We start from the raw sequence: 24476 nt of genomic DNA on the forward strand, positions 1-24476 counted from the left end.
AGCTTGCTAGGAGGCTGGGATTTATCTTAAAGAGGTTTGATGAAGCCAAGGTAGCAAAAAGTGTTAAGTGAGGCGAGGGTGAGGGTGGTGGGGAGTGGAGAACATGAATGGCCTTGGGCCATGGTTGAAAAAGTAGAAAGGTCACCAAGGGTCTGATGGCTGAGGAGGTGCTATGAGGGGTGAGGGAGGCATCCTGTGGGGCCAGCCAGCCAAGCTTCCCCACCTAGCTCTGAGGCTCATCTGTAGCAGTCACCTGCCTCTCTGGGCGTGGTGTGAACACCTGAGCTAATGCAGTGAGACCTGTGTCAGGCAGCAAGCTGTCCGAGAAGGAACACACAAGCCTTCCCACTCAAACGAGTGATAGGAAAGCTGAAAACTCCGAGACCCGCCCTGTTGTGTTTCGGCCTTCCTCGGTTCCCCTGTACGCTTGCAGCAGTTAGAACAAGAGCCCTGGCCCAGGTGTGATATCCTGCAGCGAAGGCCTTGTTGGAGTTAGGCGAGGCTGATTTTTCAGCCGAGAGGACCTTTAAAAAAATGTTCTTCACAGCAAGATTTGGAGAAGGTATAATCAAGCTGACATGACGAGAGTTGATGCTGGTCAGCTCTGGGAGGTACTTTGGATGAGTGCCCAGGGACCAGAAGAGAAAAGTCCCCTGGAGCCATGCAGACACGGCCATGCTTGGTCTGCACACGGGCAAGATAATAGGGAGCCATCGTGGGTTCTTGAGGCAGGGAGTGGCATGAAATATCAGCGTCCAAGCACAAGCTTCCCTGCTTTGATGCGTCTCCAGTAATGGGAATCGAGCCTGCTGGCCTTCTGCTGACTTTCAGGAGAAGCATATGGCTTCCAAGTGCCTTGCTGGCAAAGGGCAAATGCTAATAAGATACACTCGCCTGCCAGTTACTTATCTTCACAGAGCGGCACTAAAGATCTCCCCTCTGTGCTGCAGATTTCCTGTGAATAATCTCATGTGCCTGTGACGGGCGTGCTCCGCAGCCTAGTGGAAGGGATTTGGCTTCGGTGGCCAAGCTCACGTGTCAGCAGTTCGAACTCACCAGCTGTAATGTAGGAGAAAGAGGAGGCTCCCTGCTCCTGTAAAGATTTGCAGTTTTGGAATCCCAAAGGGCAGTTTTACTTTGTCCCTTGGGGTCGCTGTGAGTCAGGCTGGACTTGATGATAGGGAGTTTGGTTTGTTGTGTTTGCTTTTTTCCCCGAATTATTGAGCACCAGCCCTAGGTGGCCCTCTGCCAGCCCTGGTCTCATCTCTCTCCGAGTTCTGGGGACACATGTCGAGGGACTGGCCTGCAAGTCATAGCCAGCACTGCCCCATTGCGCCACTGTCAGATGGAACCACTGCCAGGCCAGGGTAGACTTGAGCAGGGTGCACCTGTCCTGTCGGGTAGGAAGGGCTGGCTGCGTGTCAGCTGTTGTGTGGGTGTCTCCGCATGAACAGTTCCTCAGTAGTTAGCACAGCCGGGAGCGATTTGGCGCACACCGCCCCGGGCACTGTGCTGGGCTCCCTCTGGGAGTGGTGGCTCTGCGGTCAAGATGGCTTGTCACCTGGGAGCTGTGCCAGTCGCTTCACCTCTCGGAGCCAACATCTCCTCTGTCAAGTGAGGACGGATGATGGCAGCATGTCCTCCGCTCGGAGAAGGAGCCCTGGTGGTGCACTGGTTAAGTGCTCCACTGCTAAGACTCCATGGGAGAAAGACCACAGGCCTGTGCTACACAGGGAGCAGTTTCCGCTCTCACACGGACTCGCCATGAGCCGACAATGGACTCGATGGTGTCCAAGGATGTCGATGACTGCTCTTGAAAAGTGGGCAGATGACATGAGAGGTGCGGGGCAGGCCCTCGGCATGGGGGCTCTGGCACCTTGCACAGGCTCATCTAGTTCGCCTCTGTTGTGGTTACAATACCGGTAGCCAAGGAAGGACAAAGACAGCTGGTTTGTGTCTCCTGCAACTAAGAGACGTACAGAGCAACACGCAAAGGCAGTAAAACCCTGTAGCAGCTTGTTGTGAGCGCCTTATGGGCATCAATGGATTTGGCTCCTCCTAACAGCCTTGCAAGGTGGGCTGCGTTCTCCTCCTTCCACTGCTGAAAAACAGCCCCGAGAGCTGAAAAGTCACACAGCTGGCCATCGGTGACCCCAGTCAGCCTGGCTCCAGAGTCTGCACCTCGACCCTTAGCGATTTACTGTGTAAAGGCTTCGAGTCGGGCTATAATGCCGCAAGACCCTTCGGCTATCCCAAGTCACTGACTTGGGCTCCTTTCTGGTGGTCCAGACACGTGGCCTCTCCCCAGGGGGTCACTGGGAGACAGAGGATCCGTTTCAGCCCCGTGGTGTCCAACTAGAGCGCGCCAGGCACTTGCCAACACTGGTGGTGGGTACAGCAGACAGGCAGGGGGACCAAGACGCCGCTGAGCCCCAAGAAGAGATGAGCTCCCCTGGGGGAGCATCCCCTGGGGTTTGTAGGGAGCCAGCCCTGCTCTCTTTGACCCCAAGGATTCCCCTCGCAGCCCGGGGCCGCCGGCTGCAGGAGAATCCTTGTTGCTTAACCTTGCTTTTTCCAAAACGCATGCCCGTTGCCATCTCCACAGTGGGGCCGGGGAGGGTGGGGTAGAACAGCTGCTGGTTCCCAGGGAAGGGGAATCCCAGCTGGTGCTCACATTAAGACAAGGTGACAGCCTCCTGGGCTAATCTTAGCCCCACATTGGGTCATCAGCGCCACGGGCTCCAGCAGTCTTTTTATAGCCGAGAACCAAAATGGAATCGGCACTTCTCACTCCAGCCAAGATGACAAATGGGAGAGCGGTGGAAAACCAGCAGAGAGGGCAGCACCGTGTTCTGGAGTCAGAAAACCCTGGTGTTTTGGAAAATGGCAGTGTATTTATAGCAGCCGTAATAATAACGGTGCTAATATTATTTTCTTTGCTATTTTTAATTCGTTTTGCGGCTTGCAAGAACTTGTAAGGCCTGGCCTCAGCCCACCTCTCTGATCTCAGCGTTTGCAGCTCGCTCCCGGGGCTGCTGCTCCTTTTGCCTCTTCTGTCCTCAGTCACCCTGAGCTTACTTCTCACTCAGGAGCTTGCCTCTTGCCTTTCCTCCGCAGAACGCCCCCTTTAAAACTCAAGACACACATTTGCAATCCTTTATGAAACAAAACACGCAAGCAGCGTTGAACTAGATCCCTGTGTGCCCTCCCTGGCTAGCTCTCTACCTGCCCCAGTAGACAGCCACCATATTGAATTGTGTTTGTCCGTCAACACACGGGCCACCATCACTGCGTGCAGTGGCACCTTGCAGCCTTTACGTTCCATCACCCAATAGATCCATCCTGCTCATTTTTGCCTACAGCTTGGCTGCTCCCCCATTCAGGGTTGTCTTGGGGACTTATTTATTTGGGCTTCTGAGGACTGTACATACCTACTGCTGTCAAGTCCTTTCTGCCCCATAGCGGTCCCACAGGGCAGAGTGGACATGCCCAACACGGCAGATCTTGACTGAATCTGACTGACTCATCTTTCTCCCGTGGATTTGAACCACCAACCTTCAGGTTAGCGGCCCAACACGTAATCCATAGCGCCACCAGGGCTCCTCGTGCCGTGTAGGGTGGTATCACTGTAGCACAGTGATGTCTGGGCTCCTGCTGGTGGGTGTTCTGGTGGCCCCCCTGTTGTGAAGGCTGACTGTGTCCCCTTGCACACTGGTAGGTGTGATGTTCCGGAGCACACACGCAAGGTCCTCTGAGTTGTGCATACCCAAGGCCTCTAGGGCCACACCCAACTCATTGCCATTGAGTGCACGCCTACTCATCACAGTGACCCCACAGGACAAGGCAGAATGGCCCCTGTGGGTTTCTGAGACTGGAGCTTTCTACTAGAGTCCAAAGCCTCAACTTACTCCCACAGAGCAGGTGGTGGCTTTGAACTGCCAACCTTGTGGGTAGCAGCCCGACCTGCAACTCAGTACACCACACAGCTCTAGTTCTCATGTGACTGGGAAGCTCACGCCAATCATTGTACACTTACGCGCCTGGGTGCGGCACAGCCCAGAGGTCCCCACTCTGGGCCAGGGTCCCTGAGGGCCTGGTACCTATCTCTTGTCAGGCTGCCTTCTACTCAGCCCAAAGGGTGCTTCCTCCATGAGAACTTCCTTGCCAGCCATCCACCTGCTCCCGGTCCTCTGCCATCCTCCCGGCTCTTCCTCTTCGAGGCAGCGAGTCCAGCTGAGATGATCTGGTTGACTCGTTTATGGCTGGCCTCCACCCTGCACTCTGTTCTTTGAGGGCAGGGCCTCGGTGTTGACTGCTGCATCTACAGCATCTGGAACAGTCTCTGGCGTGGATGTGTACTCCCCTCCCCGAGAGGCATCGATGGCGCCATCCCCATTTTACAGCTGAGGTGACTGAGGCTCCAGGCCCCAGAGTCCTTTAGCCTGGGGATGGATCTCAAAGCTCCCGGCGGCCTTTATGTTCAATGCCTGAGCTCATCCCTCAGCCAGGGAAAAAGGGACAAACAGAAACCAGAACCATTTAGCGTGGTTCCGAGTGACCATTCCCCGTCGCTGTTTCTGGAAAGGCTGACAGCTGTCCTCGGACAACTGGACACTCTGTAACCTTGCAGGTGGAGTTCACGCTCGCCGGGGCGCCCCGGCTCGGCCTGACTTCAGCTGCAACCCGGGCCCCAGGCGGAGTCGGGGGTCCCAGCAAAACATTGCAAAACAGGAAAAAATCCAAGGACACAAAAATAAAAGTGATGTGGCAGCGGAAACGCGGTTGCCATGGCTCTGAGGGACTCGCTGCGACTGGGTGGGATCCAATGTTTTGGAAGGTTCCTCCACATGACACAGGGTTTTGGAATTTTTCAGCTGGTAAATCCTTCTTAATTCAGGCCCCCGGTTCCCAGCCAAGGAACTCCCTGGCCCTCCGTGTCCTGCGGGGGCGGAGGTTGGAAACCGGCCTGTTTGAGCTTACTCAGCTTTGAGACTGAAATTGTTTGAAGAGAATGTCGTGTTTTGTTTTGTTGGCCGCTGCTCTTGGAGCAGCCCGTGGCAGAGGCCCCATCACCTGTCGAGAGAAGCAAATTGATTTTTTCGAAGCGTGGTGTGGGCGGTGGAATTCCCTGCTTCCCACTGAGTCATCACACCCTGGTGCGAGTCATCTCAATCCTCAGAGCTCCCCAGTGCTGTGTGTCTGCTTTGTTTCAAAAGTACAGATGCAGATGCTTTGAAAATATCATTTTAATTTTTTTTTTTTAGAAATGGTTTTAACCATTTAATCAGTTTAGTATCCTGGAGAAATCAGGACTAGCTTAGAAAAGATGCCCCCCACCCCCTGCCCCACCCCCATTTTGTTTCATCTTGTACAGAGGTTTCTGGAACAAGCAGCATGGGGGGCAGGGGGGGTGCGAGGGGGGGGGCTTACATTGGAGTCCCCTGTGGAAATGTTAGACTTGAGGCTGGGCTCCTGCATGAGTAAGATGTTGCTGACCTTTGCCCTTGATGACTCAGGCCCGTAATACCATTGGTCCTCTGGGCTGGAGCTACACTTAAGCACAGGGAGCTTCTGTCCAAAGAGGGGTCAGCCCCCGGCTCCCTAGAAATCAAGCAATGGTCTCATGTTCACAGAGCTAAATAGTGACGCAGACTTGGGCCCTCCTGGATTTAAGAATAGACATTGGCATCCATCTCACCAGGGTGTCTTTGAAAGAGGTGACAGGGAAGCACGTTTCCTCATCAACTGGGGTCCGAGGGCTGCCACCAACCCCCAGTTCTTGGGAATGAAGGACCCTGATGAAGTCCCCAGTCAGCAGGTTGGAGTTTAGTGTATCGGGGCAGCTTGGATTGAAGCCAGATCTACCTCGTGCTGTGTTGATTTGGGGTCAGGTTCACTCGTCTTTACTCAGCACTGAGTAATCAAGGAGAATGTGCAGGAGGTGCTCACGCAGCATCTGCAGGCCTTCTGTGTGCCCCCGGGGAGCTCAGCTTACTTACCGAGGATGCAGGGAACCAGCTCCGTGTTGACCACTGGGCTGGAGAAGAGCCCTTCCTGGCATGGCGACTCCCCCTTGCCCCCCCTAACACTGGAGCCTCTGAACTCCTGGAACCTGTCAGCCAGAGGGAGCTGGATGGATGCCCCCCTCCCCCATTTACAGATGGGGAAGCTGAGTCACACAGTGTGTGGTTGAGAGACTTCCTTGAGGTAACAGAACTTGTCAGAGGTAGGGCTGGGCCCAAAACCCCAATTTCCTGGTTCCCAGAGCAACAGGCGGATGAAACCTGTGTGGGTCATCTCTGGATGACAGTACATTGCTTAGAGGAGACTCAAGGCTGGAGGCGGTAAGCAAGGAGCTGAAATATTGCAGCTGTGTAAATGACCATGCTGGGGACCATCCTGCCTCCTTCCACTCAGCAGACCCTCCCCTTCCACAAAGAAACCATGGCAGGTGCCACTGGCTGGCCCCTGGCTTGTGGTGGCCCTACCTGTCCGGGGCTCTGCTCCACAGTGCACTCAGTGGCTGAACTTTTTAGGGAGAGATGCTCATCAGGGCAGTCTTTGGAACCTGCAGGCTTTTTCGTTGGCAGCTGAATGCATTCACCATCTGCACCACCTGGCCCCGTGTCCTGCATCTATTCTATGATGAGTACGGGGCATCTCTTGAGAGCAAGTCTTAGGCCAGGCACTGGGGACACAGTGGCAAATGTGACGGCAAATTGCTCTCAGGGCGTGGACGGCCTCGAACCTGTAAGGTGATTTCAGATGGCCAGAGTGCCAGGAAGTCGATGAAAAGCAGGTCATAGGAGAGAGGCAAAGCGACGACGAGGAGCTGCCTCAGGTGCAGTCACAGCAGTGGGTAGGAGGTGCTGTTGAATTTGAATCCAAAGCCAAGAGATTGTGTGCCCAACAACGACCGTGACCAACCCATGGCTCCTAAGTCAGTTTATAGTGAAGTGAGTTATCCTCACCATGGTCTTTGCAATTCCCACCCAGGACTTTTTGTTCTTGGTTCTGTGAAAGAAGGGGGTGGGGTGGGGGTGGGGAGCAACTGTTAGGATAGTACGATTTGGCTACGAGTGATGGTAGAACAAGGTTAAGTGTAATTGCCATCGCCTTCACAGAACTGGCCTCTAGGGTTGTCTAGGCCATAAGGAGCCCTGGTGGCATAGTGGTTATGGGTTAGGCTGCTAACCGTGGGGTGTGAAGTTCAAAACCACTAGTAGCTTCTCAGAGCAAGACTGAACCCTCCCTCCCAAAAGAAGATGGCACCTCTCACCCCCCTCTGAGTAAGACTTGGCAGGACCTTTTCACAGGGGCTGCCGGGCTCCCTTGTTTGTGGGGGTTGCTAGGGGGTGGCGTGGGCCTTCCAGCTCCTGGGGCCTTTGCACAATGAGCTGAACCACCAGCAGCCTCACAGTTGTGGTTGTGTTTGAGCCCATGGTGAGCCTGTGTCAGCCCACCTTGTTGAGATCGCCCTCTGCTTTGCTGCCCTTGCACCTGCCAAGCGTGATGTCCTTCTCCAGGGACTGCTCTCTCGAGAACATGTCCAGAGGCAATGCGGCAAAGCCCCTGAGGAGCATTCTGGCTGTACTTCATCCCAGGCAGATCTGTTTGTTCTTTTGGCAGTCGGTCCATGGTGCGTTCAGTACTCTGCCCACTTCCTTCAGTCTCTTCACCCCGTTTCCCGTAGGCTTTGTTCATTTCGGATGGGGAAAAGTCCTTTACGGAAGCTCAGCCCGGAGCCAAAGGGGAGCCCTTGGTCTTCGTGGGCCCCACTCTTTTGTCCAGGGCCAGTCTGCCCAGAGGTCCCGATCCGTGGTGCAGATGGGGAAGGTGGACCGTCAAGAACTTCTAGTCTCGTCTCTGGCATTGAGGTGGCAGGGGTGGTGGCCTCTGGTCCGGCCTGGTTGTCTTTGACTCCTCGTCTGCCCCCGGCTCTCGCCGCATCAGTTGGGTCCCAGTCTCGGGAACCCTGGGCAGCAGTCCTGCTCTGCCTTGTAGCATCTGTGAGTCAGAATTGACTGATGGCACCGAGTAAGGAAGGGGCGATGGAGGAGCCTCCAGCTGACGTGATGCGTGCGGGGCGAAGTTGACTAGTGGAGAAGGTGCCCAAGTGCGCTCGGGACCTCGGTGAACACGTCACCCAAATCCTGACAGGTCACTGGAGGAAGCAAGTTTCCTTCTCGGCCCCCCCCCCCCCTTTCCCGGTGTGCTCCCCTGGTCCGTGTGTCTGAGCTCTGGGGGCCGCGGCAAGGAGGCTGCCTGCCTTGAGGTGCCCCCACTGACTCACCTCAGAGGGCGTCTGAGGAAGCGCAGTGTCACACGTGCTGTTTGCTCTGGCTGGAGCCCAGCGGACAGGCAGAGGGATGGAGGTTTCGAGTGAGTGCCTGTCAGGCCTTGCCACCCAGCCCTGTGGGGGAGGATCGCGTGGGCACCTTAGAAGAGCCGGGGCCTCTGAGGTGAGCCCGAGTGTCAGGGTCTCGCTTTGTCGTGGGCTTCTTGGGCACTTGGCTCTCATGCTGCAGAATCAGGAAAGTTCAGGAAGAAGGCAAGGGGCTCGTTTCCCTCCTCCTGGCAGACGGCTGAGGGTCCTCAGTTTGGGAGGGGCAGGTACTGAACCTGGGCCAGCAGCTGCTTCTGTGTTGTCTCACCGTGAGAAAAGCGCCAGCTAATCCCAGCTGAGGGCGGGCACCGAGCCAGTTGTCCTCCCCAGGTTGCAGGAGAAGCACCTGCCACTTCACTCGAAGGCCCCTGGGTGGGGACGTAGGAGAGTGGTGGGCCGTGACTGTCTAGAGGGGCTCCCATGACCAGGGCAGGGGGCTAGGGGAGCTGAGGGTGGTCACATGTCTTGTCCCCCCACCCCCACCCCCACCAAAAGCAAAATCCAGATTTTTAAGGGAAATCTCCGCATTTTAAAATGACAGCAACCAATCCCAAACCACCCAGACACCAGATAGGCCAGGAAGCAGGCCAGGCCTCGGCCACTGCTTTCCCTGAAGCACAGTCCTGTGGCACGTATGTTGGCTTTGACTCTAAGGTATTCCCATCGGTCCATCACGAGTTCTAGATTCTGACCACGGCCTCATAGGTCCATAGGGATCCCGCTTGGGGTGACAGTGGGTGGGCCGCTAGGGCAGACAGGATTTTTGAGGATATCCCTGAGGCGGTGGACAATAGACAGGCATCGTTGCCACACAGTGAGCTGTGACACCTGGGGAACAAGCCAGGTCTAACAAGTCTTGGCTGGGCTTCCCGGGGAGACCTGGCAGCCTTCAGAGTTTAAAGGAGGAGCCACATGGACTGTCCTCTCTACTGTCGTTCATCAACTTGGTGGACGAGGTCACATGGGCACTGGAAGGGACACGGGACCTGAAAGTGCTTCGTGGTAACAGGGTAAGGAGCACAGGCCGAGAGCCCGCGTATGAAGCTGGCTCTTCCACTCAGCCTGCTCTGTGGTCCTGGGTGAGTGACCTCGCCTCTCAACACTGACTCCTCTCACTTACAAATGGATGATCTGAAGTGCTCTCCAGGGTTGCTGTAGGGATTAGCCTCGCCTGTACCTGTGAGGGGCTTAGAGTGATGCTTGACAGGCCGTGAGCACTTGTAAGAGTCAGCTGTATGCCTACTAGGCAGGAGGAAGGGAGGCTGGTGAGGGGGGCAGGAGCCAGGCCAGCAGGGCCTGAACAGTCACAGTGGGGCTCAGACTGTCCCAAGGGCCTGGGAGAAGCAGGAAAGGGGTTCGGCCGTCTGCATGAATCTTGGGGGTGAGTATGACCCTGGACGTATCCTGCACACATAGGACTTCCTTTTTCTAGCTTCTCAGGAAGCCAGTAAAGGAGCCGTGATGGCAGAGTGGTTACACATTGGGCTGTGATCCTCAAAGCCAGCAGTTCGAAACCACCAGCAGGGGAGAGAGATGGGTCTTTTAGCTCCCGTAAAGAGGTGCAGTCTTGGAAACTCAGAGGGGGCAGTTCTGCCCTGCCCTGTAGGGTCACTATGAGTTGGCATTGACTCAGTGACTGTAATTTTTTTTATTTTGGAGGAAGCCAGTCATCTCTGCTCAGTCGCCTTGAGCTCCTCTTCCACAAGAAAGCATCTCCTTCATTGCTGGTGTCGCCAGTTGTGGCTGTGACTTAGTGGCCTTGAGACAACTGTCCACCTCCTCTGGGTTTCAGTGTCCCAGCTGGGGACGTTGGGCTCACTGATTTCTAAGATACTCTCAAGTACCAAAGCACGAGACCTTTATGACTGCCAGTTCCTCCAAAGATGGGGAAGAGGGTCATATTTGGGGGGAAGGGCTCCTTTGAGTCCCCCAGACACTGGAGAAGAGACACCGTGAGGACTCTTCCCTTGGTGATCCCCTTCAGACCACACCACTGCTGTGTTCTCTGTGCCACGTCGCCCACTTCGTCGGCAGGGTCCAGGAAGAGGGCTGGGGACGGAAGCCTATTTCTCCCTTTCCTCCCAGTTAGGAGACCTCTGAAGAGGATCCGGTTTTCTTTTTTTCCCCAAAGCAAGTGATACACCCATGGGGTCCGGAGCCAGACTGGAGCAACTCTGGGTGGGAGGCACCACGTGAGACCCCAATCGGGCTGAGGAAGAGGGTCACAAGTCACGCCGCAACACGTTCCTGCCTGCTCCTTTGGTCAATTTCTGACTTGATCTTCCGGCCTAGAGCTTGCATTCCATTAGTGTAGGAGGAAGCACACTTTGAGGAGGAGATGCGCCTGGCCTGTACAGCCACACCTAGCTGTGACTGCCACCCGGGAGGGGACCGTGTCTCTGGTGGATCATGTGGACACGCCTTTGACAGACGTGAGCGTTGTCTTGGATTTGTTTTATCGAGGCCTTGGTGACTCAAACAAAGCTCCTTGAACCAAACACCTGCTCTTCCGTTCATCCAGCTACCAGCCCAGTGTCCACTTTCCCACGTCTGTCCATTCACACAAACATCTATTTTTCCATCCTTTGGGGCCCTTCAGAGCATCCAGACTTCCTTCCTTCCTTCTCTCCCTTCCCACCTGTCCATCCAACTGTCCATCTGAATGCTGCTCTTCCATTTGTCCATCCATACATCCAAGTCAACTATTATCCATCCGTCCGTCCATCTGTCCATCCGTCCGTCCGTCCTTCCTTCCTCCTTTGCTTCCTTCTGAACTGTGTCTGATGTTAGAATTTGGCTCTCTCTCAGCCTCACACGTCAGTGTGTTGCAGTGAGCCAATGAGCCAGTGTTGCTGCAGACACCTTCACTGGTTGTTCTGAGACACTGACTAAGCACCTACACCGTGTCGGGAGATAGGAATGCATGACTTGCTCCCTGCTCACGGCGATCTCACACTGAGCTGAGAGTCCATTCATCAGCTCCACCACCACTCCCTCCCGCCTTTTTGACTTGACTCCACGGCATCGTTTGTCATTTCAGGAATTGGAGTTCATAGCACGAAGGCCAGAGGCTGAATGTAGACTTGTGCTGCGAGGAGCTCCCTGCAGGACACAGTGCCTCCTCGGTCCTCCAGATTGCATCAGCATGAGCAGCACGCCCAACTTTTGTTAGTTATGATTTTGGGAACTAGGTTCTCGTTTAAGTAATGCTTATGGAATAGATTTCCATGGGTGAATCTTATTACCCCAGATGATATGGGTTCAAATCCAACCTACTGCAGAAGATGCAAATAGCTGCTTTAAGAGAGGGGCTCTCATGTACACTGGTACAGATAAGAGATTGCAACACGGGGAATCCAGGACAGATAAAAACCCCTCAGGACCAATTATGAGAATAGAGATACGAGGAGGGTAGGGGGAAGGTGGGGTAAAAAAGGGGGAACCGATCACAATGATCAATATATAACCCTTTCCCAAGGGGACAGACAGCAGAAAAGTGGGTGAAGGGAGGCAGCAGTTGGTGTAAGACATGGAAAAAAAAATTTATAAAATTATCAAGGGTTCATGAAGGAGAGAGGGTGGGGGAGGGAGAAGAAAATGAGAAGCTGATACCAAGGGTTCAAGTAGAAAGCAAATGTTTTGAGAATAATGATGGCAATAAATATACAAATGTGCTTGACACAATGGATATATGTATGGATTGTGATAAGAGCTGTAAGAGCCCCTACTAAAGTGATGAGAGAGAGGGGGGGGGGTGGGGGAGGCAGGCGCTCCCTGGCCAACTGTCGGGATGTTGGCCACCGTCTCGCCCACCTTGGAGGATGACTCAGCAGGTGAGCGCGTGCAAGGCTCTGAGAAGGCCTGCCTTGAAGAAACCCACTTCACTTTGACTCAGCAATTTCCAGTGCTTATTAGCACGGAGAATTTCCCCCCTCTTCTCATAAAATCATTTAATATCCCTCAGAACCAGTGTTCCATGAAACACCCTGGAAACCCTTGTGGAAAGGATTTGTTTCCGCCCCAGATGGCCCAGTGGCCCATGTAGGTGGTACAGAGTGGTACCGAGTTCTGTGTGGCCCAACTTGTTGGCCCCAAAGCGCACTCTGCCCCAGGCAAGGGGAGTGCACTGTGAGGGCAGCCCTCTGGTCGGGGTTGGGATGAGTTCCGTACGATCCAAGCTGTCTGTTGACTGAGAGGTGGAGGGTCTGGTTGGGAAGGTGAGTCTCTGGGTTCTTCTCCAGTGACTCACAAGCTCGGACATGGCCTCAGCCTCCTGTGTTAGGACAACTATTTAAGCCACCTTGGTTTTCAGACAGATGAGAAGATGCGTCTGAGATGGCCAGCGACCTGTGGGGAGAGCTTCAGAAGGGGACTAGTTTTTCCTGACAACATGCCCAAAGTATGGAAGAGGAAGTCCCACCCTTCTCGTTTCTGAGGAACATTCTGGCTGTGATCTTTTGGAGATACGTTGCTTGTTCTCTGGCAGTGCATAGTATGTTCAGTGTTGTTGGCCAACGTCATCATTCAAAGACAGCCAGCATTGGGGAATTCAGGGTATTTTGAAATAGCCTTTGGTTGGAGTTGGACGAAGCACATTAGAACACATAATGTACAATAATGATACCATTTGTCTTGAAAGAAAGATATGGAGACACTTAGAGAAAACAGCTAAGATTACGGCAATTCATAGTTCTGTGTTTGTTTGCTCTTGGCCAGTTTTCTACAGATCATTCTCTCTGGGAAAAACATACAATGTACATACCTATATAAGGGAGCTCTCTAAGTCCGCACTTGATGTGCATGTTGATTCCGTTCTGATTTACAGCAACCCCACGTTCAACAGAAGGGAACTCTGCCTGGCCCCACGCCGTCTGCCCAACCTCTCCTGTGCATGCGCCCGCGGTTGCAGCCGTGTGTCAGTCCATCTGGTCAAAGGACCGCTCTACTGAGCAACATACCTTTTCCAGGCACCCGTCGTTCCTCATAACAGGCCGAAGCACGTGAGGCCGTCCCTCCATCCTTACTCCACAGGAGCATTCTGGCTGCACACTGACACATCTGGTCATTCTTCTGGTGGTCTGTGGGATATTCAGCATTTTCCACCAAACACCACCGTTCAGAGGCATCCATTCTCCGCTGGCCCTCCTGATTCATTGTGCTTATTCCTTACTCCCTCTCACGTGCAGCTGAGGCGACGGAGAACCACATGGCGTGAGTCAGGTGCACCAGAGTCCTCAAAGTGACACCTTTGCTTTTAAACACTTTAAAGAAACAGTTTCCCAGTGTGGTTGGATTTCGTAACTGTTGCTTCTGTGGACTTTGATTAAAGAGCCGAGTAAAAGGAAACCCTTGGCAGCGTCAGTCGTTGGCGTTTGTCCTGATGCTGCTCACTGGCCGGTTGTGACGCTGTTTGCTGTCGTGTTGAGGTGTAATCCATACAGAAGGCTGTGGTCTTTGCTCTTCATCACTAAGTGTTGTAAGCTCCTCTGGGCTTTCAGCAAGTGAGGTTGGACCATCTGATCCCCACAGGGTGCGTGCGGGAGCCTTCCTCCATCCCCCTGCTGTGGGCTCCTTCCTGTCACCCAGGTTTGGGATTATTTGCTCTGTATACTGGTGAAGGGACGCAGCTCCACGGCACACGTTCCCTGGTTTTCGCCACACAGCGTCCCGTGGCTTGTTTGGGTCAAGCGATGTTCTGGTTTATTTACAGATTCCCCATAAGCCCAGTGAGGGTTCCAGAATTCCCTCTCTTCACAATGTTATCTATTATTTGTCTTGAATCTTAATTCTCATACGCAAATACACAGAAATGCAATTTACAGATAAACGTATAGGCTATATAATTTACCTGAATATCAGCCAAGGCACCTAATTTTACCAGAAAAACTGCATAAAAATGTGCTGAAAAACTCGGCTTATACTCACGTACATATGGTATATGTAAATGTAAGATAGGTAAATACATACTTTACATGTATATGTATCAAGTCATGCAGTCACGGCCATTGAGGCCATTCTGACTCACAGTGCCCCAGTAGGACAGAGTAGAACTGCCCTTGTGGGTTCTGGGACTGTCAGTGTTTCCAGGAGCAGAGAGCCTCGTCTTTCTCCTGAGCAGTGGCTGGTGGCTTTGAACTGCTGACCTTGTCAACCCACACTCCACCATCAAGGCCCCATATCATAAATAAGCTATAAAGAAATACATTTCCCCATGCTCCTTACAGAAATGTCAAACATCATATGGGAATCATGAGAACTGTCAGGTTGGGTGGGTGGGTGGGGGTTCCTTGTCTTTAAGTCTGGGCTTTGAATCCCACCCTCACAGCCTGTCACTGTTTTATGTTTCCAGATGGGCAGCAGATTTGGGAGATGGAAGCCACAGTGGACAAAGACAAGAGCCAGCCTGTAAGCACACGGAGTGGGGGTTCTAAGCACCACTGCCTTCTGCCTTCCCCCACCCTTCACTCCCTCACTGAAGTAGGGACCCGCGGGCACTCAGTAAGCTCATGTTGAATGATGAATCAATTAAGGCACACCCACCAGGTGCCCACTCTCCCCACACCCCATTGGTAGCAAGGTCCTCACAGTAACTTGGACAGAGTGGCTGTCACAGCTGAGATGCCCTGTGCCCACTTGCCAGTGGAGGGATGGGAGGGGGCAGGGCTCCCTGGAGATGAGCTGACCAGAGGAAGGTGGGCCTCGTCACAGTCAGCAATTCCTTCCTTCCAGAACATGCTCTTTGTTGAGATTCCCGAGTACCGGAATAAGCACGCCCGCGCCTCTGTGAAGGTGAATTTCTACGTCATCAACGGGAAGAGGAAACGAAGCCAGCCGCAGCACTTTACCTACCACCCAGGTAAGGCGGGTTCTCGAAAGGAAGCTGCAGCCCCGGATACTTCCCCCCACCCAACTCACCCCGAGATCCGAGATGCCACCCCAGCTGTGCCTTTTTGATCAAGCAGCCGATCTCTGCGAGCCTCGGCGCCTTCTCCTGTCGGATGGGGTTGATCACAGCTGCGTCCCAGGAAGACTCAGAGCACCCAGTGCTTAGCGTGTGCAGACATGTGAAGCTGATATAAAGTTGGCTGTGGTGGGGGTGGTGGTTAGGCGGCTGTCAAGCCAATTCTCAGTGACCCCAGGTGACAGAGAACTGCCCCATAGGATTTCCTGGGCTTCGAGGTATTGGACTATTCTCCCATGCTAACAGCAGCTTAGTGCTTAACCTTCATACCACCAGGGCTCCTTTATGATACAGGTGGCAGGTGGGCAAGTTGTAAACACCTGTGGCCTGTGGCTAAAGCTGCACCAAATGGAGCCACGGGTAGTGGTGATGATGGTGGATGGGGGTCACCATGCTGGCCCTGGAGATGCGAGAGCCGACATGCTAACACGGAGACTGCGTGGTGGGTCAGCGTCTCGTGACGGAGAGGCAGGATGGATAGACCACTGAGACACCAGGGCTGGGAGGAGGCTCCGGCTGGTTTGAGAAATAATTTGGCCCTGAGTTCTGCCCAGGCCGAGCCAGACCCACCAGCCACCTTTCCAGACATGGGAACCTTGTCATTCCTAGCCTCCCTTTGCAGCTGCTCAAGCCTTGGCCCAGGAAATCCTGTCATGGGTGAGTGCTGGCCCATGGCTGTCCACTGCCCTGGGACCCATGCGCCCTGCTTATCGGGCATCTGGGGTGGCCAAGGCTGAGGGGACCTGGAACTGTGGGGACAGAGCATCACAAGAGAACCCCGGCCTGCAGGTTTGGCCCTTGTCTCAAGTGGCGGTTTCCAGTGAGCTTTTACAGCACGCTCTGCTCTCGCTTTGGTAAGGACACCAGCCTGGCTCTGGGCTGTCTGGCCGGGCCAGATTTCCATGGGTGGGTGTCAGACTGAGCCTCCTGCATCCTCCCCGCACCGCCTTCCTCCTCCCCAGCCCCCACCCCCAACTCAGTTACAGCTCTGTCACCAACTCATTTTCTCCAGTGAGGGGGATTGCCCAGGCCGGCACTCCCCGGGCCAGTCTGATGACCAGTGCAGGGCCGAGCAGATCCCTGGCAGTAGTGATAACAACGCTGATCCAATACTAGCGGTAACAGCAGTAACCACAGCAAGCACTGAGCCTACAGTCACGCCACACCTTGCACAAGCATCTCATGTAGTACCCCACCCCACCGGAAGTAGATAGGATGGTCACGAGGCAACAGAGGAGGAAACTGAGGCCCAAGCCCAGGCCGTTTCATGGTACCACAGTACCCGGGAGGTGACAGTCATCACTTGGTCCCTCATTCATTCAGCCACTCATTTACTCATTTGTTCACAAGATATCTATCTACTCCTCAGCTGTGTAGCAGATGTTTGTCCAGGCCTGGACGAGACAGACAGATGGACCCTTGTCCTAAAGGAGGTGACACCCCAGTGGGACTGGGGCCTGATATAAGAAATACCCACCTCAAATATAACATGTCAGAACTCAAACTCAAATTCGCTGTCATTGAATCAGTGTCTGTAGGGCAGCGTAGAACTGCCCCATGTGAGTTTCTGAGACTGTAACTGCGGGGATAGAAAGCAGGAGGCTCTTTCTCCCATTATATGTCAAGTGATCATCGAAAACAAGACCCACTGCTACCAAGTCGATTCCGGCTCGTAGGGTTTCTGAGACTACAAGTCTTTCTGGGAACAGGCAGCCTCATCTTTCTCCCAAGAAGCTGCTGGGGGTGTTGAGTCACCGACCTTGGGGTGCGCACCCCAGTGCTTACTCTACAGGGCCCTCAGGGCTCCTGCGGATGGCGATAAGTGTTATTAACAAAAGGTAGCAGGCAAGAGCAGGGGCAGGGACTGCCAAGGGAGTCAGGAGGTATAACTGGAAATAGCAGCTTCTCCTCCTAGCCCGCCACACGTGTGCAAGGGCCGGGCGGATGGCCTGACCAGGCCCCTACCTGGGACTGGACAGTGATCGCTGAAGACCATCCTGCAGGGTGCAGCCTCCCAGGGAGTCTCCTGCCCAGAGCTCCAGTGGTTGGATCCCAGCCTCGGACCCAAGTCCACCTTCCTCACCGCTGCCCGCGCCTCCTCTTGGCCTGCGTGCGGGCACAGCAGCGACCTGCCCGTGTGCTTTCTCTCCCCTCGCAGTTCCGGCCATCAAGACGGAGCCCTCGGATGAGTATGACCCCACCTTGCTCTGCAGCCCCGCCCACGGCGGCCTGGGAAGTCAGCCTTACTACCCACAGCACCCGATGGCCGCGGGGTCACCCTCCTGCCTTGTGGCCACCCTGGCTCCCTGCCAGCAGTTCCGTTCGGGGCTCTCGTCCCCCGACGCCTGCTACCAGCAGCAGAATCCAGCGGCTGTCCTGTACCAGCGCAGCAAGAGCCTGAGCCCCAGCCTGCTGGGCTACCAGCAGCCGGCTCTCATGACCGCCCCTCTGTCCATCGCGGACGCCCACCGCTCCGTGCTGGTGCACACGGGCTCCCAGGGCCAGGGCGAAGCCCTGCTGCACCCCACCCCGGCCGCTCAGCAGGCCTCGCCCGTGATCCACTACTCACCCACCAATCAGCACCTGCGCTGCGGCAGCCACCAGGAGTTCCAGCGCATCATGTGCTGTGAGAATTTCCCATCAGGCCCTGTCAGGCCCAGCCAATCCCCGGCCAGCCAAGGGCAGAGGCTGAGCCCCGGTTCCTACCCCACGGTCATTCAGCAGCAGAATGCCAGCAGTCAAAGAGCCGCCAAAAATGGACCCCCAGTCAGTGACCCAAAGGAAGCATTGCCCACGGGAGTGACAATCAAACAGGAGCAGAATCTGGACCAGACCTACTTGGATGACGGTGAGCTTGCGCATTTTCCTCAGTGCCCGTAGGGAGGGCGCCCAAAACCTCCACCCAGGAACCTGGCTTAATGGCCTCTGGACGGTCCTCAGCCTCTTTGGGCCTCAGTTTCCCCTTCCTTAAGGATGTGGACTAAGATGACCACTAAGGCCTCACTCAGTTCTGGGCAAGAATAATTTTCCAGCAGGAGGAGGGTGGGATGATAACAATCTTAGCTGTTCTGCCCACGTGTGCCCCCTGCTCCCCTCTCCCCCGCCCCATCTACAGAGAAAAGCCAGTGAGGACTGCGGCACTCTCTTCCCGGTGGCTGCATTTAGAACCGAGAGAGGAAATCTGAAAGGAAGGGAAGCCCCCCTGTTATTCACAGAGAGGGGCTTCCCACTCTAGGGTTCTCTGATGTGTATCTTGGGGATGGGGGGAGGATACGGAAGCAGAAGCTCATTGAGAAGGGCGTGTGAATGGGTGGCTTGCGGCCTCTGCCAGGGGAGAGGCTTCCGCTGTGGTGAACCCAGCTGATGGGGTGGGTGGGTCCAGAGGGGGCGCTGAGAGAGTGTGAGTCTGAGGTGCCCACTCTGGTCGGTGCATGGCCAGCCAAAGAGGAGCTTGGAGCTGCTGTGGGTGGTGTCAGGTGCCGACCTCAAAGGGCATGCCAGCTGTGTTGGAGATGCGACCTGGAGGGCAGAAGTGCAGGTGGCAGAGCATTTTCCCCTGGTGTGTGTGTGTGGTGGAAGGGGGTTGGTGCAGAAGAAGATGGCAGGTGCTCGGAGTTATTTTTGACAGGAGAAACCTGTATCCCCAACCACCATCTGCAGGCCCAGCTTTGCGTTTTATAGGCTGTCGCATCGAATGTACCCTGAAACCTCAATTATTCAGGAAAGTGACGTCGCGGGAACCCAGCCAAGGAATCGGAAGCCAGGCCCAGTGCAGTTGACATAAAAAGAACAGGTGCTAAGGTGCTGAGGTGCCCATACTTGGGGTACAGGGGACCCCTGAGGGTGTGCTTAGTGGCTTTTGGCTGGCACTGCCCTCAGACTTGTGGTGAGCCCAGCCCTTGTGTGTGTGTGTGTATGTGTGTGTGTGTGTGTGTGTGTGTGTATGTGTATGTGTGACTTCCAGAAGTTTCCATGTCCCCTCTCTGGTAGAGCTGGCAGCAAAAACTTCAGCACACTCGCGAGGCACGGTGAGTTGGCCCACTTGGCGCAGTGTGAAAACAGCCCACGTGCTGGCTGGCCCCGGCCTTGGGGTAATGGTGTGTTAATAATTGATCCCTCTAGCCTGGAGTGGCCACACACTGGCCGAGTTAGGGTCACCGTGCCCTGCTTTGAAAGGGAGACCGACGCGCAGTGCAGCCTGGAACAATCCCTGGTCAGGAGCGTCTGAATCAAGTTCCAGTGCTTGCTCAGTGGTCAGGGGTTTGGCCACGTAGACAGCATGGTGGCTGCAGACTGCCTTGTGCCCGTGGGTTAAGGCGGAGTGACTGTCAGCAGATCCCTCTCGGCTCCTCATGGCTGGGCAGGGCAGGTTCTGTCCCCAGCAGACTGCAGCAGCCAGGTTGGTCAAGATGCGCTGGGCCCCTCCCACCCTGTCATTACCCCACAGAACTGTGAGTCCCTTAGGGAGAGTAGCGGCCCATCCCCTAGACCGACATCCAAGAAGGCAACTCCCTTCATTGTCTGGTGCCATTGCCTGGTGCCACAGAGGCGTCCGTTGGTCACACCGAAGCTTCTCTCATGCAGAAAGTTGTCACCGAGGTGGAGGCCATTCTGGGTCTTCTCGCGGGGAGCATCGCCTCCCGCCAGCCAGGAACAGGAAGCTGGTCTGAGGATGTCTGGGATGCGGCCACGCAGCTCCAGCTGAGGAAACCTCTTCCAGATTCTGTTCCCCAAACCCCAGTCCCATGAGATGTTAAGAGGACGGTTCTGAAAGGGAGGCCCCATGGCTCAAGAAAGCTGACCAAACTCTAGGCCGGACCCGGTCCTCTGAAAGCATGGTCACTGTGGGCCTTCTCGGAGCTTCGCTGTGCTTGCGGGCAAATCTAAAGCGAGGGGCCTCGCTGCCTGCTCACTGGAGTTCCGAGGAGGGAGTGCCTGCACAACTCCAGGGGGCGCTGTGTGCAACCCCTCTCACTGTGTGTCTGAGCCAGCCGAGCCCCTGGGGTGGGCGGCCTGCAGGCCTCAGCCCCCCCATGTCCCTCCCGTGTGGAAGCTTGTAGTAAGTGTATTACATTTAATACAAGATGTTCATTCTCGGGCTTCTGAAGTCTTGGCCATCCTGTTCTGGGCCCCGGGCAGGGCAGGGCATTTTGGAATCCTTTCTCCCTGCAAGCCGCCCACATGGCAGCCATATTGCTGCTCCGATGTTCAGCATGAAACTGGCCTTTTCTCGAAGGCTTTTCCCAGCCCAGGTTCCCCCATCGGGGTGACCCTGTGGCCTGTCTTGCCCAGTGGGAAGCCCCCAAGGGCACCCTCAGCGGTAGCCCCCTGGAAGTCGGGCTTAGCATTGGCCTCCATTCCTGGGATGCTCAGGGCCTCCTAGCAGAAGCCACTGGTCTGTGTGTGCGAGCACAGTGCTCCCCGTCAGCTGTGGGTGTGGGCTCATGCGGCTTGGTGTCCTGTGCTTGCTTCTGGCTGGTGACCTGGACATCCCGGGCTGTGGCCCTTATGTCTGGGTGGGAGGGAGAAAGTCTTGGCTTTGAAGGTCCTTTTCTGTCTCTCTTGTGCCTCATTTAAAGGCATGTCTCTCACCAAATGTGTATTTGGTGGCACAGAGCACCAAACACATATTGGGCTGCTAACCACAAGGTCAGCAGTTCAAAACCACCAGCTGCTCTGAGGGAGAAAGAGGTAGCGTTTGACTCCTGTAAAGAGTTACACTCTCAGAAACCCACAGGGGCAGTTCCGTCCTGTTCTGTAGGGTCACTGTGAGTTAGATTAGAACGGGCTCGTGTGTGTGTGTTTCTCAGGAGGTGTCCTGGTGGCACCGAGGGGTTAAGTGTTGGCTTGCTAACAAAGGTTGGCCTTTCTAAACCACCAGCCTCTCCTCCAGAGAAAAGTGAGGCAGTCGCTTTCCGAAAGATTTTTTTTAAGAGACTAATTACTGTGTTTTTAGAAAGATCTTTCATCTCTAACCTGCTGTAATTAAAAACATTTCCCCCCCTCCTTTTCACAAATCTCCAATAACGGTTTTGTCTGCTGAGCAACATCTACGTCCTCCCACAGTGAGGGTGATGAATGAGGTCTGTCATGGCTGGATGTCCACTGGGAGCTGAGAGTTTTCGTCTCTTTAGGGCCTGTGTGTTCGGTTTGCGATCGTGAAAGCTAGGGGCTTGCTTAAAGCAATTTCCACATTAGGAAGTCCACATTGCCTTTTGAAATATCTTCTAGTACGGAGTCATGCTTAACCACGTCTAGTAAAATCTGTCCTCTGCGAATACGTAATGCGTAGTTACCCCAGAAGAGTGACATCGGCCCACTTCACTGTCAAGGCTCATATAAGTCGGGTTTCTGTGAGATGAGTCTCGGAAACCCGAGGGAGCAGTTCTCCGGGGCCCTGTAGGCGGGGCTGGATGGCAGTAGGCTTGTGGTGGTGGCTTTTTGGGGGGGAGATAGACATTCGCCTATAAGAAAGTAAGCTGGGGGGAAGCTATGAAGGACAAGAAAAAAGGGCAGGGGCTACAGTGGGCCAGGGCGAGGACGGGCGAGGGGACAGCCAGGCCCGTCTGAAGAGCACATTCCTGCCCATTAGGGCAGGAGCCCACCATGGAGAGAGGGGAGGGATGGATGTTTTAGGAAGAGGGAGTGGCCGTGGTAGAGGCAGTGAGGTTAGGGAAGTAGATGCGGGGTTGGGGCTGATCAGAGTGCAGGCAGCGGTGGGAGCTTTGGGCAGGAGAGGGCAGTGTGACATGAGATGAGGGGACGGATCATAAGGAGCTAAGGGTCAGAAGCAGGGAGATTCATTCGTTCACTGGGACTTTTTTTTAGGAGGTGGGAAGGATGAGTTTTCCTTCCCTGTAGACAAAGCTAGGTGTGGGAAACTCAGAGGCAGGAGCCTGTGGTGAGGCCGAGCCCTTTACAAAGGGTGCACCTTATGCATCTGCTCACCAGTCAGTCAGTTTACTTAAAATGTTGCTGGGTTTCGATGTACGCGGGAGTTCTTAACCGCTCCCACGGTGTGTAACAGAGGGCAGCTGCAGCTTTGCACCTGGGCGTGGAGAAGGTGGGGAAGCGCTGGCCACGTGGGATAGAGGCAAGCTGGATAGGTGCTGGGGAGGATGACCTCAGAAGCCACTCTCACTGGGTGCTGCTGGTGACACATTCTCAGGGTCTCGGTGGCTTGGCAGCTGAACTGACCTGGGGGTTTTCAGGTCACCGAGTCAGTGTGTCCCCACCACAAACCTACCAAAAACCTTGTTGTTATCCAGCGCTGCGGCAACAGCATACCACACGTGGGTGCTTTAAAAAAACTAAAGTGTCCCCTCTCCGTTCAGGAGGCTAGGGGCTGAATGCCCAGCGCCAGCTCGCAGGAACAGTTTTCTCTCTCCCTGTGGGCTCCCCGTTTTGGAGGCAGGTCCCTGGCTCCTGTCAGCATCCATGCGCATGGTGCTCCTTGGCGCTCTCCATGTGGCTTGTCATCCGTCTTTTCGTGGGTCTGGCAGGTTCCCAGCACAGAGGCCCCCCCGCCCACTCCTCCTGGCTCTTCTTTGGTGGTAGTCGATCCCCCTCTCCTCTGCTCACGCCTTCTTTTATCTCATGTAAGACGAAAGGTAAGGAGCCCTAGTGGCAAAATGAGTTATGCGTTGGGCTACTAAACTCAGGGTCAGCAGTTTGAACCCACTTCTCGGGAGGAGGAGGAGGAGGCTTTCTGCTCCCATAAAGATTCCCAGCCTCAGAAACTCACAGGGGCCGTTCTACTATGCCCATAGAGTCATTCGGAATCCGAATTAGCCAGATGGCAACCAGCTGGACTATTTGGAATATTAAATGTACTACAGGCCACACCCAGGAACCTCCTCTTACCTGGATCAGGGCTCAGATCACATTGGAAAGCGTGTGTGCGTGCGTGTGTGTGCGTGCCTGTGTGCGTGTGATTATATAACTGCCAAGCCATTGAGAATCACTACCAAAGAGTCATTCAGGTTGAGCTGGTGTTTCCAGAAGAGGACATACCCCTCATATAGTAAATGCCCCACAAACAGCACGCACTCCTGTTAGAACCATCCTGGTGGTGGCTGCCCTGCTAACCACCAAGTTTCTGGCACAGCCATCTCTCTCTCTCCCTTTATTTTGGCCACTGCACACCCAGCCATTTCTGTTTGGTGAGAAGACACTGTGAAACGCCCACAGGAAACAGCCCCAGGGAGAGAGCTGGTCTGCAGCGCACAGGAACTCCTTTCCAACCCGCAGAGCAGCAGGATGGAGGCTCTGCTCAGATTTTGCTGCTCCGCTGAGGGCCCCTTTCCTTCTCCTGTCAGAGCCTCTCCCCCTGCCCCCCTGCCGACGGGCCCAAGTGTAGGGCAGGGCACTAGCATCTCTATCACAGGAGTGTTCAGGAGAGCTGCCTAGGCCATTGCCCCACTGCAGGAAGAGCTGAGTACATTTTCTCCCCCAACTCTCTCTGTTCTGTTCAGGAGCCCCCGTGGTGGAGAGGTCAGCCTTTCGAGCCCGCCAGCCACTCTGAGCGAGAAAGCTGAGGCTGTATGTTCTTGTAGAGATTTGTAACCTCAGCAGTGCACAGGGACTGTGCTGTCCTGTTCTATAGGCTTGCTGCGGGTTAGAATCAAATCTGTGGCAGTGAGATTGTTTATTTTTTGTTGGTTATGAGGAGGACTGCTAGCTCACCAGTTCGAGTCTACCAGCTGCTCCAAGGGAGGAAGCTGAGGCTTTCTGCTCCTGTAAAGACAGACAGCCTAGGAAACCCTAGGGGGGCAGTTCTGCCCTGTCCTGTAGGGCCGTTAGGAGTCAGAATTGACTTGATGGTGGTGGCTCGTTTGGTTTGGTGCGAGGGCCGTGGTGAGAATGAAGTGAGCGAATCTGGGAAACACACTTGGACAAGCGCTGTGAGTGTTAGCTTTTGCTCCTGCAGTGAAACCGACACAAACCAGAGCTGGGTAAGGCAGACACCAGTCAGAGAAGGAAAACTCAACTCTGTTACCAATAGAGCGCTGCAGAGACGTGGCAAGAGGCCTGCCCCCCCCCCCCCAGTCAGAGGCGGGACCCTGGTGAGACCTGGGACAGCCAGGCCCCACCTGCTCCCCCAGGCTTCTCTGTATTTCCTTCTGATGT

General features: G+C 54.8%; 1 protein-coding gene across 1 annotated transcript in view; it reads left to right on the top strand.

Moving 5' to 3' along the window:
• Positions 1–24476, top strand: part of NFATC2 (nuclear factor of activated T cells 2) — a 135037-nt gene that overhangs the window by 81948 nt on the left and 28613 nt on the right. Inside the window, exons 7-9 of the mRNA XM_045295332.1 lie at positions 14736–14791; positions 15116–15242; positions 17506–18195. Of these exons, the coding sequence (XP_045151267.1) occupies positions 14736–14791; positions 15116–15242; positions 17506–18195 (873 nt within the window). The remainder of the gene's footprint in view (positions 1–14735; positions 14792–15115; positions 15243–17505; positions 18196–24476) is intronic.

Source organism: Echinops telfairi, unplaced genomic scaffold, assembly GCF_000313985.2.
Source record: "Echinops telfairi isolate 266 unplaced genomic scaffold, ASM31398v2 ScPeMD7_5592;HRSCAF=6446, whole genome shotgun sequence".
Taxonomy (NCBI): Eukaryota; Metazoa; Chordata; class Mammalia; order Afrosoricida; family Tenrecidae; genus Echinops; species Echinops telfairi.